Source organism: Lithobates pipiens, unplaced genomic scaffold (assembly GCF_037356315.1).
Source record: "Lithobates pipiens isolate NorthernLeopardFrog02 unplaced genomic scaffold, aLitPip1_a1.2 Scaffold_22, whole genome shotgun sequence".
Classification (NCBI taxonomy): domain Eukaryota; kingdom Metazoa; phylum Chordata; class Amphibia; order Anura; family Ranidae; genus Lithobates; species Lithobates pipiens.
Window position 1 is genome coordinate 186,777,302 of NW_027507784.1, and position 13,630 is coordinate 186,790,931.

Here is a 13,630-nt window from a genome sequence, read left to right on the forward strand (position 1 = left end):
AGATGATAGGCTCAGCAATGGCATGCAATGCCACGCTGCTGCTAATAAAGCAAACAGAATATTGGCATGCATTAAAAAAGGGGATTCATTCCGGAGAAAAAAAACGATAATTCTCCCGCTCTACAAGACTCTGGTCTGGCAGAACCTAGAGTCTGCTGTCCAGTTCTGGGCACCAGTCCTCAGGAAGGATGTACTGGAAATGGAGAGAATACAAAGAAGGGCAACAAAGCTAATAAAGGGTCTGGAGGATATTAGCTTTGAGGAAAGGTTGCGAGCACTGAACTTATTCTCTCTGGAGAAGAGACGCTTGAGAGGAGATATGATTGCAATTTACAAATCCCGTACTGGTGACCCCACAATAGGGATAAAACTTTTTTGCGGAAGCGAGTTTAACAAGATGCGTGGCCACTCATTAAAATTATAAGAAAAGAGGTTTAACCTTAAACTATGTAGAGAGTTCTTTACTTCTTTACTGTAAGAGCGGCAAGGATGTGGAATTCCCTTCAACAGGAGGTGGTCTCAGCAGAGAGCATCGATAGTTTCAAGAAACTATTAAATAAGCACCTAATTGACCACAACATACAGGGATATACAAGGTAATACTGACATATAATCACACACGTTAGACTTGATGGACTTTTTTCTTCCTCACCTATATAACTATATACGTTTTCATTTCAAAAAATTGTCTAGAAAATATTCTACATCCAATATTGGCAAACATGATAACAGACGGGACAAATTGTTGGTGTAAGAACTGTCTCACACCAGGAATTGCCCAGGTTTGCGCTGTGTTCCTGTATGATTCACATGCAGGTCGGTGTGATGCAATTTTAGTCCATTCATTTTGAATAGACTGAAATTGCACCACACGAATTGTAGTGCTAGCAGTAATCTTGGAAATTCACTACAATCGCATTGCATGGCACTTCTGTACCATATGCTCTGGTGTGTTCAAATGCACTGCATTTGCAACCTGCGTTTGGGGTGTCATTAACGTAATATTGACACCTGCTGCAGATCACAGCTACAATGCGTTTTGAACACAGTGTGGGAAAATGCACAGAGCATGGGTTTCTGGTGTGAACTGGCCCTTAATTTTAAATTGTGATCATCTTGTCACTATTTTTTTATTTGTACAATATAAGTTCAGTATTTATTATGAAAGTCTTTTTGAATGACTATATTGATTATTCCAGCCTGTTTGTGTTAAAAAAAAAAACATTCCACACACCATTATACCACCAACAGCAGCCTGAGCCATTGATAAGACATCCATGGACTTTTGGTCTTCTGACCCTACCTAGCAGTATGTTGAATCAGGAAAAAAGATTAAATGGGCCAGGCAGGGTTTCAGGGTCAATTTCAACGGTTGTGATTTTCCTGCAGTTTAAATAGGGACCAAACAGAACAAAACAGAAAAGAAAAGTATACATTTTCCTCTACAGTTTTTAAAAGATGCATATTATACGAATTCTAGGGGCTCCCTATGCAAACCAGAAGCACAATGTATGCAAATCTGAAGCAAACTAAAAACAAAAAACATGTGTTCTGGTCTTCACCTAAGTCATATAAATAATGTTTTGTTTAAAATACAAGACAAATAGTATTTCTGACTTGTGCATGTTTACTGACGTGTTGGTGGTCGTCATTGTTATTATTATGCCCAAGCATAACAGATGCAATAAAACAAATGTTTATTATTATGATTTTTTTTTTAATCTATAGGAAGGTCACCTTCAGACAAAAATGATAAATGCTGGTTTACAGTATGGATACGAATATCTTGGCAATACCCCTAGATTGGTTATAACTCCTTTGACAGATAGATGTTACAGGTAAAGTAAATGACCATTTGCCTTTATTTATTGGAATAATACACATAATAATGTTACAAAGAATTGCCAAAAATTATACTGGAGACTAAAACATTTAGTTAAATATTGCTGAAATACAGGACAGATATAAAAAAAAAGTAGAATCCAATAAAGTGTTTAATAAAAGATAATTTGAAAATATTTTGCATAGAACTAGCATAAGTATAGGAGCCTGTCTTAATATCATCCTACTATAATCCCATGCACTGTATGATTTAGACTGTGTGAGCACTTTGAGACATTCAGATTGCTATTGCTTTATGGAGACATGCTTAATGAAGGAATAGCTCGTGTATAACCTACTGAATGAACTGCTGTACCTGGTTGGAGGCCGAAGGGACAAGAGAGCTTCCTTTGCGAGCCATCCAAAACATCCCTTGATATGGTGACAGGTGCGCAAGGCACAAAGTAGTATGGATGTTCGGAATCTAGGTGTTTGATAGATGCTCGTGGAGTTGGTCAACAGGTATAGTACCCAAGCAGCAGACAGGAGTCTCAGATATTCCCTGTGAGAAACCGTAACTGTCAGCCTGAACTTTCCTGGTAAGATGATGCAGAATGGGCAAACATTTCAATCTAGATGTGCAAAGCTGATGGAGACATACACATAAGACTTGCTCCTGTAATTGCAGCAAAAGGTGGTTCTACAAAGTATGAGAGGGTCTGAATACAAATTCACGACACATTTTTCAGATATTAATTTGTAAAAAATTTTGAAAACCATTTATCATTTTCCTTCCACTTCCAAATTATGTGTCACTTTGTGGTGATCTATCACATAAAATCCAAATAAAATACATGTACATTTTTGGTTGTAACATGACAAAATGTGGAAAATTTAAAGAGGTCTGGATACTTTTTCAAGGCACTGTAGAGATCTACGAAAAATAAAGTGAAGAATTGCTCCCAGCCCTTCTTAATACATTTAATGAGTCATTTTCAATGGTTTGGCTCCCAACTCTATAGGCAAGGTCACTATAGTAGTAATACCTAAGATAGGTAAAGATCCTTTATACTCTGAGTCCTATAGACCTATTTCTCTATTACCCACAGATATTAGAATACTGGCCAAAGTACATGCTAATAGATTAAATAAGGTCATCACACATATTATTCAATCTGACCAGGCTGGATTTATGCCTAATATGTCAATGGCAGTCAACATCAGGCACACCTATTTAAATATGCAAGTTCTGGTTTCGGACCGCCCAGATCATGCTTTTTTGGTTTTAGACGCCATTAAGGCCTTTGATAGTGTTGAGTGGCCATATGTGTTGGCCGTTGAAAAATTTGGCCTTGGTTCTATCTTTTGGCAATGGGTTTGCTTGTTGTACCCTCTTTCAGACTTTGTTGGGGCACCGAGCAGGGGTGCCCATTGTCTCCTGTGCTTTTTTCCCTTGCTATAGTGCCTCTGGCCTGCCTCCTGTGGACCTCTGTGGAGGTTATTGGTCTGGCTAGAGGTGACATGGTATATGTGGACTACGTCCTTCTGTTCCTAATATCCACTCATCTCTTCTGGCAGTAATGAAATATGTTAATGAATTCAGCAGGTTTTCAGGGCTTAAATTGGGAGAAATCTATGCTTTTGCCATTAGGCCCCTTGCATGATTCTTTACCATCTACACTGTCCCACCTTAAGGTAGTGTCCTCCATAAAGTATAATATAATATAAAGTATAATAGGGTATAATTGTCTGCTTCTCCCCAGGCATTCATCTCTTATAATATAGCTCCACTACTTTCCAGATTCCAAATACAAAGTAAAACTTGGAATAAGTTAGCCCTATCTTTAGTAGGTCATATTAACCTACTCAAGATGATATGGATGCCTCAGCTTCTGTATTTCTTATAAAATTCCCTGCGGATTTTTATCAAGATTAATAGAATATTCAGGCACTTAATGTGGCGAACGAAAGTCTCTCGAATAAAACTGGAGGTATTACAATACCCCAAGGATGCTGGGGGATTAGCAGTACCCAACCCGAGGATATATTTTCCACAGGATAGGAGGCAGTGGTGTGTGTTTCACTTATTGCTATGCCCACCCTGGGGTTAATATATAAATTATGGGATTTGTTGCCCTACTAGATACACTCCCATCTGATGAAATGATAGGTTCCCTGAGCTTTCTATTCTTCTGTGGCTTTCAGAGATGGGAGAGAGCTGGAGTAACCACCTTAGTTCAACTATATGAGAATGGCTCTCTTAAAACCTACGAGCAGCTGGGGACAGAGGATTCCCTACAGTCAAGGTGGTTCTATCAGTTCCTTCAGTTGTGTTACGCACTACGTGCTTAATTTTCACCAATTGAAGTGTCCTTTTCTCCCACCCCTGCTGTAAATAGAATAGTACAAGCGAGGTCAACTAAGGGACTTATTTCTGTAACATACAGTATACGGTGCTATTAGATTTTAATTGAGGTTTTCTATCTGTCCCAAGGTGGGGTGGGACCAGGATATTGGCTCCTCCCTCTTGCCTCTTTCTCTCCATCACATAGATTGACCCAGATCTTTGTTTTCAACAGGGTATATAGAACCCTCAAATTTTTGCCTTCCATAGGTCTGAGATCTGATCTAGCCTGTGTCAGATGTGGTAATCCAGGTACTCTTATACATCTTCTGTGACGGTGCCCCAAACTCCAGAGATACTTGGAGGAGGTGGCTTGTACACTTAATGGGCTCTTGGATGTAAATATTTCTGTTGCACCACTTACATGCCTATTGGGCTATCTTGGTTCTTCTTTTTACACTCCCCCTATGTTGAATACTGTCTAGTGTGCTCTCATTGTGGCCCGCAGACCCGCAGACAAATTGTCCTTAGGTGAACTTTTCCATATCCTCCTCCTTTTCTGAATGGGTTTTGACCTCAATAGGCTTACTTCTTTTGCAAAGCACACATATTTTTTAAGAAACCCAATGAGGAGATTTGACACTACCTGGTCACTTTTTAAAAAGAAATGTGTTACTTGCCAGGACAATCCCAATCATTCAAGTTAGGCATATAAAAAGTCCTTATTAAAATTCACTTTTTCTTCTTATTGGCACCACAGTGATTTCACACAAAAAGGAGAGTGCCCAACCACCGTAACAAAAACCTGCTTACCAGATGGCAAGCATAAAGGCCAGATGGCTATAACGCAGCCACGGCCTTTAGCTTGCAGATGACAATCAAATAGGTTTAAGCAGGCTGGATGGCTGCAGTCTCTCCCTCTCACCGTCTGTGGAGTCCGTAATCATTTAGCCAAGTGACCCAAAAAGAAAAAGACTGACCATAGCGTAATACAATCTATAGTGTTTAATAGAAAAAAGTTAATACACTTACATCCGTAAGAGGAATATTAAAATATGTTAAAAGTAATGCCGGCCAGCAAAAGACAAAACGGAGCCCGTCTTCCTAGTAAGATCGCGTGGTAACGTCAGTATGTACCCTCCTCCAGATGCGTTTTGTCATACGTGAAGTTGTCAATGGGGAACAGGCAGCGTAATCACTCACCACCTTATATAGAAAGCCAAGCCTCGTTCTGAGTCACGAGGGCATGGCTCAAAGCGCCATATTACATATTTGCAAAGACGAAGAGAAATTAAACCACCATATTACATATTTGCAAAGACGAAGAGAAATTAAACCAAACGACTTCACAATAATGGGAAAAATAAAAACCCCAAATATATAAAAACCTTTTTACAAATAAATTATAAAAAAGAGAGAAAGTGTTTGATGAAGTACCCATCAGTATGGTTGTTAAAAATAAATAAACCCCAAATATTTTGCACCACACAGGGAGTCAAATTATAGAAACCATCCATAATCGACTACCTTCAGGCCTATATGATAGAGACCCCATACCCCAAATTAAGTAACATAGTAATTCTACCAAATGTATGCTAATTACGTGACCAAAAATAATAATATATATTAATAATAATGTTCAATGCTAATCTCCAAATATAGATTTGAAGAATACAAAACGTGATATAAGATTGAATATATTAAAATATTTCAAAATAGTAAATGACCATAGCAAATAAATAAATTATGTTTCTACTTAATCTAGAATATTAATTAGTTTAACCTCCCTGGCGGTACGATTATTTCGGATTTTAGGTGCTAAAAGCGGTACCATTATTTTGCATGAAAATTTGGTGTTTTATATTGTAGTCCTGTAATTCTTAGGAATAACTCTCTTAAATCTGTCCAAACCAGAGTCTAGCAGACATCCCGGGTATAATAAAGTTTGAAAAATGAAATCATAAATTATAATATAATAAATAATTATAAATAATTGTACCAAATAATAATATAACAATAATAAAAATTATTCAATAATGTAATCAAATCAAAAACACTGAAATATGCTGAGTTGCAGAATTGTCACTGTCATTCAGGGGCGGACTGGCCATTGGGCCACTCGGGCACTGCCCGAGGGCCCCATGCCACCAGGGGCCCCATCAGGGCTGCCCCACCTCTCCAGTACCTTCTCAGCCAATAGAAACATGTCTGTGTATACTGTGATTGTATACTGTGTGTGGGTGTGTTTGTGTATACTGTGTGGCCCCATAATCTCTGATTGCCTGGGGGCCCCATAATCTCCTATTGCCCAGGGGCCCCATGAGTTGTCAGTCCGCCCCTGCTGTCATTACTTTTCAGTATTTGATGACGGATCTCCCCACAAATCGCTACCGCTCAATTCTGCGAGTGATTCCAATTTATTATCGCTGTTTTCTAGCTGGTCTGAAATAATTTTTGATGTAAAGGGACAGTTTTGGTTGCTATGGACAATCTCCAGTTTCCAGGCATAAAGAACAGTTTTTATAATATAAAACTGCATGCAGGACACTGGGCAGACCACTAGGGACAAAGGGGATGTGAAATAATTACAAACAGCAATGTAATCTGTAAGATTACATTATACTGTATGTATACTGTGTTTTTCACTTTTTGAATTTGGCGCCGATCTCCGTCCCCGTGCGTCGCAACGCTCGCAGGGAACGGAGATCGGCGATGTGATAGATCGAGTGAGACACGGCTCGCTCGCACAGCGGGGAGACAATGCGGGATCCGAGGGAGAAGGTAAGTAAACCTCCTCCTGGATCCAGCGATGCAGTCCCGAGTCTGGCTCGGGGTTACCGCTTTTGGTATAAAAATTCCACCCCGAGCCAGACTCGGGAAGACCGTCAGGGGGGTTAATAAAATGATTCAAATTAATCATATTTACTAATTAAATTCATGATACTAAACTAAGACTAAATTAATACCAGTGTAAAAATCGAAATATACTAAATAAATAATTTCAAAAACTATATTAGTGAAAATATAAGTGAATTAGTTAATGATTATTAAAAACAATAAATAAATAATATAAAGAAAAATGGCCCATTCATATTATCCCATATACTGGTGTCTCAGAACGAGTTTACATTCAGGCTTTTCATGAGTTATTAATAAAAGCATTCACATCAGTATTAATATTCACCCAATATGGGGCATAAGTTTTGAGCCTATGAATCCAAGCCATTTCAAGTTTAGATATTTCCGTCACTAGCGAACTACCCCTCCAGTGGGGACTAAACATATCTATACTGAGAAAAATGGTCTTGGAAGGGTCATTATTGTGTGCAAATAGATAATGCTTGGATACTGAATGGTTCTTGAAGCCCATCTTAATATTGGTGATGTGTTCGTTAAGGCGAACCTGAAGGGGACGTTTAGTCCGACCTGCATTTTGTAGGCCACAAGGGCACTGCAACATATAAAACACCCCTGCTGTAGCACAAGTGATAAATGGTTTTATCACATATTGTCTCTGTGTGCTAGTAGAAATGAAGGTGGTAGTCCGTCTATGAGGGCATGCACTCAAAGAACATACCTACATCTTCTGCAATGATAGAACCCTGTTTACTGATTAACAAAAACTTAGTTTTTCTGTAGGTTGATTAAAAATATTTGGGGTTACTCGATTTCTCAAGGAAGAAAATACTATTCAAAGTTTTTCAGGCAATACGTTCTTCAGAACCCCATCATTGTTGACAATGTGCCAATGCCTATAAATTTATTGTTTAGTACTTTTATGTTGTAGAGAGTAGGTAGTCACGAAGGGGACACCAGTGGAGAAGGCCTCATCCACATGTGGGTCTCTCTCTACAAGTAGCTCATCTCTATTCATATCCTTAATCGTTTCTAATGTTTAAAAAAGGGACTCCCTCGAGTATACCTTTTCTAGAAATCTTTTGGTTAAAACATCGGCCTGCACCAAAAACTCACTGGTCAGAGCAATTCCTTTTAAGTCTCATATACTGGCTCTTTGGGACTGATTTTAATCAAGAACCATAGTGACACCTGTCTACAGGAATAAATTAATTTCTGTATATACATTTAAAAAATGTAGATGTAACCAGTTTGTCTCCCCTGATCAAAATTTTAAGATCCAAAACATTGATTTCAAACTGGCTCATCTCATAGTTTAAATGTATACCTCTTTGATTAACATTAAGGGAATATATGAACTCCTGCAATTAATGGTACTCGCCATCCCATAGGAGGAGGATCTCATCAATATACCTTACCCACAGAACTAACTGTGATATATCGTGGGCATAGATGACATCCTTCTTTCACCTGGCCATAAAAAAGGTCTGCAAAGCTAGGGCGTACATAACCCCCATAGCCACTCCCATGTCCTGTCTACAAAATGTATTGTCAAACCAAATTGTGGGAGGTGGCGTACTCCAATAAATTCATCAAAAACAACACCTGACTTTGTGAGTGTCTAGAATCTCTATCCAATAAGCTTTTGACAGCCTCAAACCCTAAATTGTGTGGTATTATAGTGTATAAGGATGTGACATCTGAAGTCACCATCCACATTCCAGGACATAGGATTTGTGTTGTCTGTAATATAATGAATATGACTAAACTATAGCTTTTAGTGATGTCAAGAGCAGCTTTTATGTAAAATTAAATATACTTACTATACTGGTTGTCAGGGCTTTCTTATGCTGTGTCATATTAATTGTTTTATAGGACTGCAATAAGTGGATAAAAAAGATTTGCCTGTATAGACAATATAAGCTTAAATCATAGTATATACATTTAAGAAAATGTATTTATAAAACAATGGAAAACATTTGTACATTCAAACTCCTGTTTTCTAAATCATCATTCACATTTTTATGTCATAATTTCTATAAGGTAGAGTATTTCATGGTACAATAATGCAATTGTTTGAATAATATGGATGAATAGTAGCTTAAAAGTTTTTATCTCAATAACAGAACTTTGTTTGGTGCCCTTAACCTTCACTTGGGTGGAGCTCCTGAGGGACCTGCTGGTACAGGAAAAACTGAAACAACCAAGGACTTGGCAAAAGCAGTGGCAAAGCAGTGTGTTGTTTTCAACTGTTCTGATGGTTTGGATTACCTTGCTTTAGGAAAGTTCTTCAAGGTACATTTTTACAGAAGTGCTGTAACATTTAATCACCTAACCAGTATGAATAACTATTTACTAAATGAATAATGGGTTCTAACTATGTAATTGGAGACATAGAGTTTATTATCTTATATCCAAAAACTATCCAAAATAATAGTGCCCAATGCTGGTACAAGTTCCCTTGTCACCAAGGTAAAAATACCAAACTGTGTTTCCTGCCCCCCAGTTTTGCACATTTTATTCTGTGAATTTTCCCTTTTTGTAAGGGCACTAAAATTATGTTTCTGGTACAAAGCACTATGAAGTTATCTAGTTCGTCCCATCATGGAATGCTTTGGATTCATTGATAAAATGCAAGGGTAAGCAAGCCCCTGAGTTCACTAAGCAAATGAGCAGCCACTCGGCACTGGACTCCAAAGCTAGCAGTGATCACTGTAATAGCGGGGTCTACTTAAGTGATCTCCAGCTTCCAAGGGGATTGGCTAGGTATGAATTATGTATACTTACATTGTGCTATAACTGTGCAAAAATAAGCATTCCCGGAATTCAGCTTTTAATGCAGCACTGCAAAAACAAATTTTTAGATAAAGCTAAAACTAACATTTTCAATATTTATTCCCAAGGGTTTACTTTCCTGTGGAGCCTGGGCTTGCTTTGATGAGTTCAATAGAATTGATTTAGAGGTACTCTCTGTTGTTGCACAGCAAATCCTCACGATCCAAAGAGGTATCTATTTATCTATCTACTGTATATATTTATTTATCTATCTATATATCTATCTTTGAATCTATATAATGAAGATCAGTGTAAGAGCGCTACCCAATAACAAAACTCAGTGTGTAATAAACATATACCGTATATACTCGAGTATAAGCCGAGATTTTCAGCCTCTTTTTTGAGGCTGAAAGTGCCCCCCTCGGCTTATACTCGAGTCATCGCTGTCTGCCCGCTTGATCAGTGTGTCGAGCAGACAGACAGCGGCCATTCTATAATTTAAAAGCCGCGCCTCCGGCTCCGCCTTCGCCTGTGATAGGCGGAACACTGAATTTCCCAGCAGCCTGTGTTCCGCCTATCACGGGCATCGTCTCATCCTCGTACTACGGACGAGGATGAGACGATGCCCGTGATAGGCGGAACACAGGCTGCTGGGAAATTGAGTGTTCCGCCTATCACGGACATCCGATAGGCGGAACAGCAGTCAGTGGGAAATTGAGTGTTCCGCCTATCACCGACGGAGGCGCGGCTTTTGAATCCTAGAATGGCCGCCGACGAAGAGCTGAAGGACGGAGGCTCGGCTCGGGACGGGACGGGCCGGGCCGGGCCGGGCCGGGACGGGACGGGCCGGGCCGGGACGGGACGCAGGCTGGACGGGACGCAGGCTGGACGGGACGCAGGCTGGACGGACACAGGCAGGCTGGACACAGGTAGGCTGCACGGACACACACACACACACACACACACACACACACACACACACACACACACACACACACACGGATGCATGGACACACACACACACACACACACACGGATGCATGGACACACACACAGGGATGGATGGACCCACAGGGATGGACGGACACACAGGGATGGACAGGCATGTCTCACCCTCGGCTTATACACGAGTCAATAATTTTTTCCAGTTTTTTGGGGGTAAATTGGGGGCCTCGGCTTATATTCGGGTCGGCCTATACTCGAGTATATACGGTAACTACATCACCGTTGCTTAACCATTGTGCAACATGATCTAAGTTACAAAATCCCCAAAAATCTATAAAAAACAATTCATTAAAGTCCACATAAAGTTCATAAGCTTTCTCAATCTTCATAGTGCAAATTCAGATTTCCATTGTGCAAAATAAAATGCCAAGTGCTGAAATTCAGTGCGATTCATGATCCCCTCTTGTGTGCCCATTCACTCACCAGCTTCTAAGGACTTCCATGACAGGAGTCTTTCTCGCTTGTGAAGTATGGATGGCTGGGCTTTGTTGTCCTTCTGGCTGTTTCTTGAGTTGTCCGCAATATACGCTCATATGTATGTTAATAAATGACAGAAAAAAAGGAAGATAGCGTAATTCTGTTTATTTAATCCAATAAAACATACAGTGCCTTGCGAAAGTATTCGGCCCCCTTGAACTTTTCAACCTTTTGCCACATTTCAGGCTTCAAACATAAAGATATAAAATTTTAATTTTTTGTGAAGAATCACCAACAAGTGGGACACAATTGTGAAGTGGAACGAAATCTATTGGATATTTTAAACTTTTTTAGCAAATAAAAAACTGAAAAGTAGTGCGTGCAAAATTATTCGGCCCCTTTACTTTCAGTGCAGCAAACTCACTCCAGAAGTTCAGCGAGGATCTCTGAATGATCCAATGTTGTCCTAAATGACTGATGGTGATAAATAGAATCCACCTGTGTGTAATCAAGTCTCTGTATAAATGCATCTGCTCTGTGATAGTCTCAGGGTTCTGTTGAAAGCGCAGAGAGCATCATGAAGACCAAGGAACACACCAGGCAGGTCCGTAATACTGTTGTGGAGAAGTTTAAAGCCAGATTTGGATACAAAAAGATTTCCCAAGCTTTAAACATCCCAAGGAGCACTGTGCAAGCGATCATTTTGAAATGGAAGGAGTATCAGACCACTGCAAATCTACCAAGACCTGGCTGTCCCTCTAAACTTTCAGCTCAGACAAGGAGAAGACTGATCAGAGATGCAGCCAAGAGGCCCATGATCACTCTGGATGAACTGCAGAGAACTACAGCTGAGGTGGGAGAGTCTGTCCATAGGACAACAATCAGTCGTACACTGCACAAATCTGGCTTTTCTGGAAGAGTGGCAAGAAGAAAGCCATTTCTCAAAGATATCCATAAAAAGTCTCGTCTAAAGTTTGCCACAAGCCACCTGGGAGACACACCAAACATGTGGCAGAAGGTGCTCTGGTCAGATGAAACCAAAATCGAACTTTTTGCCCACAATGCAAAACGATATGTTTGGCGTAAAAGCAACACAGCTCATCACCCTCAACACACCATCCCCACTGTCAAACATGGTGGTGGCAGCATCATGGTTTGGGCCTGCTTTTCTTCAGCAGGGACAGGGAAGATGGTTAAAATTGAGGGGAAGATGGATGCAGCCAAATACAGGACCATTCTGGATGAAAACCTGTTGGAGTCTGCAAAAGACCTGAAACTGGGACGGAGATTTATCTTCCAACAAGACAATGATCCCAAACATACAGCAAAATCTAGGAATGGAATGGTTCACAAATAAACGTATCCAGGTGTTAGAATGGCCAAGTCAAAGTCCAGACCTGAATCCAATCGAGAATCTGTGGAAAGAGCTGAAAACTGCTGTTCACAAACGCTCTCCATCCAACCTCACTGAGCTCGAGCTGTTTTGCAAGGAAGAATGGGCAAGAATTTCAGTCTCTCGATGTGCAAAACTGATAGAGACATACCCCAAGCGACTTGCAGCTGTAATCGCAGCAAAAGGTGGCTCTACAAAGTATTAACCCAAGGGGGCCAAATAATTTTGCACGCCCCACTTTTCATTTTTTTATTAGTTAAAAAAGTTTCAAAAATCCAATAGATTTCGTTCCACTTCACAACTGTGTCCCACTTGTTGGTGATTCTTCACAAAAAATAAAAATGTTATATCTTTATGTTTGAAGCCTGAAATGTGGCAAAAGGTTGAAAAGTTCAAGGGGGCTGAATACTTTCGCAAGGCACTGTATAATATCCACTCACACGTTAAAACACACTGTAAAGTATTAAAAACCGGAAGCTGGAAGTGTGCATCAACTTGTGTCTCACTGGCTGGAAATTATGTCACAATCCATGGTCAAGTGACACGTTTTTTCCCTCCCACGAGAAGTTATCAAAGGATATCCCCAGGTGGTAGTTTTTATTAGCATTGGATATCTTTGGGATGATGTCATATCCTCTTTCTGTGTACATTTCTAAAGGGTGTACCAGGCCTCACCTCACATATAATCTTACATCTTGGTACACCCTGGACCTTTTATTCTGCTTAAGGGCAATTGATAATATGGGCTATCTAGTTAGGCTACATCATATTATACTTTATCAGAAATGTATTATTAAAAATGAGTGTGGTATGTAAATAAAAATAAAATTATTTTAATTTAACAAAAAATGACAAAATCAAATATGTATACACCATTCAACTTTCTAAAACAAATCTGTGTTTATATCACCATCTAGTGGCTGGATAAGGAATTGATCCATAATTAGTGAGCTCAGAGCTTTCAAAGTTGTCTATTATTATGTTAATCCATTTCCAATAGAGTCTGCATAAAAAAAAAA

General features: G+C 39.6%; 1 protein-coding gene across 2 annotated transcripts in view; it reads left to right on the forward strand.

Moving 5' to 3' along the window:
- The window catches only part of DNAH7 (dynein axonemal heavy chain 7), a 498,098-nt gene that overhangs the window by 156,215 nt on the left and 328,253 nt on the right, over positions 1-13,630 (forward strand). For both annotated transcript variants that reach the window (XM_077448738.1, XM_077448739.1), the window contains exons 23-25: positions 1,729-1,838; positions 9,148-9,316; positions 9,925-10,027. In XM_077448738.1, the coding sequence (XP_077304864.1) occupies positions 1,729-1,838; positions 9,148-9,316; positions 9,925-10,027 (382 nt within the window). The remainder of the gene's footprint in view (positions 1-1,728; positions 1,839-9,147; positions 9,317-9,924; positions 10,028-13,630) is intronic.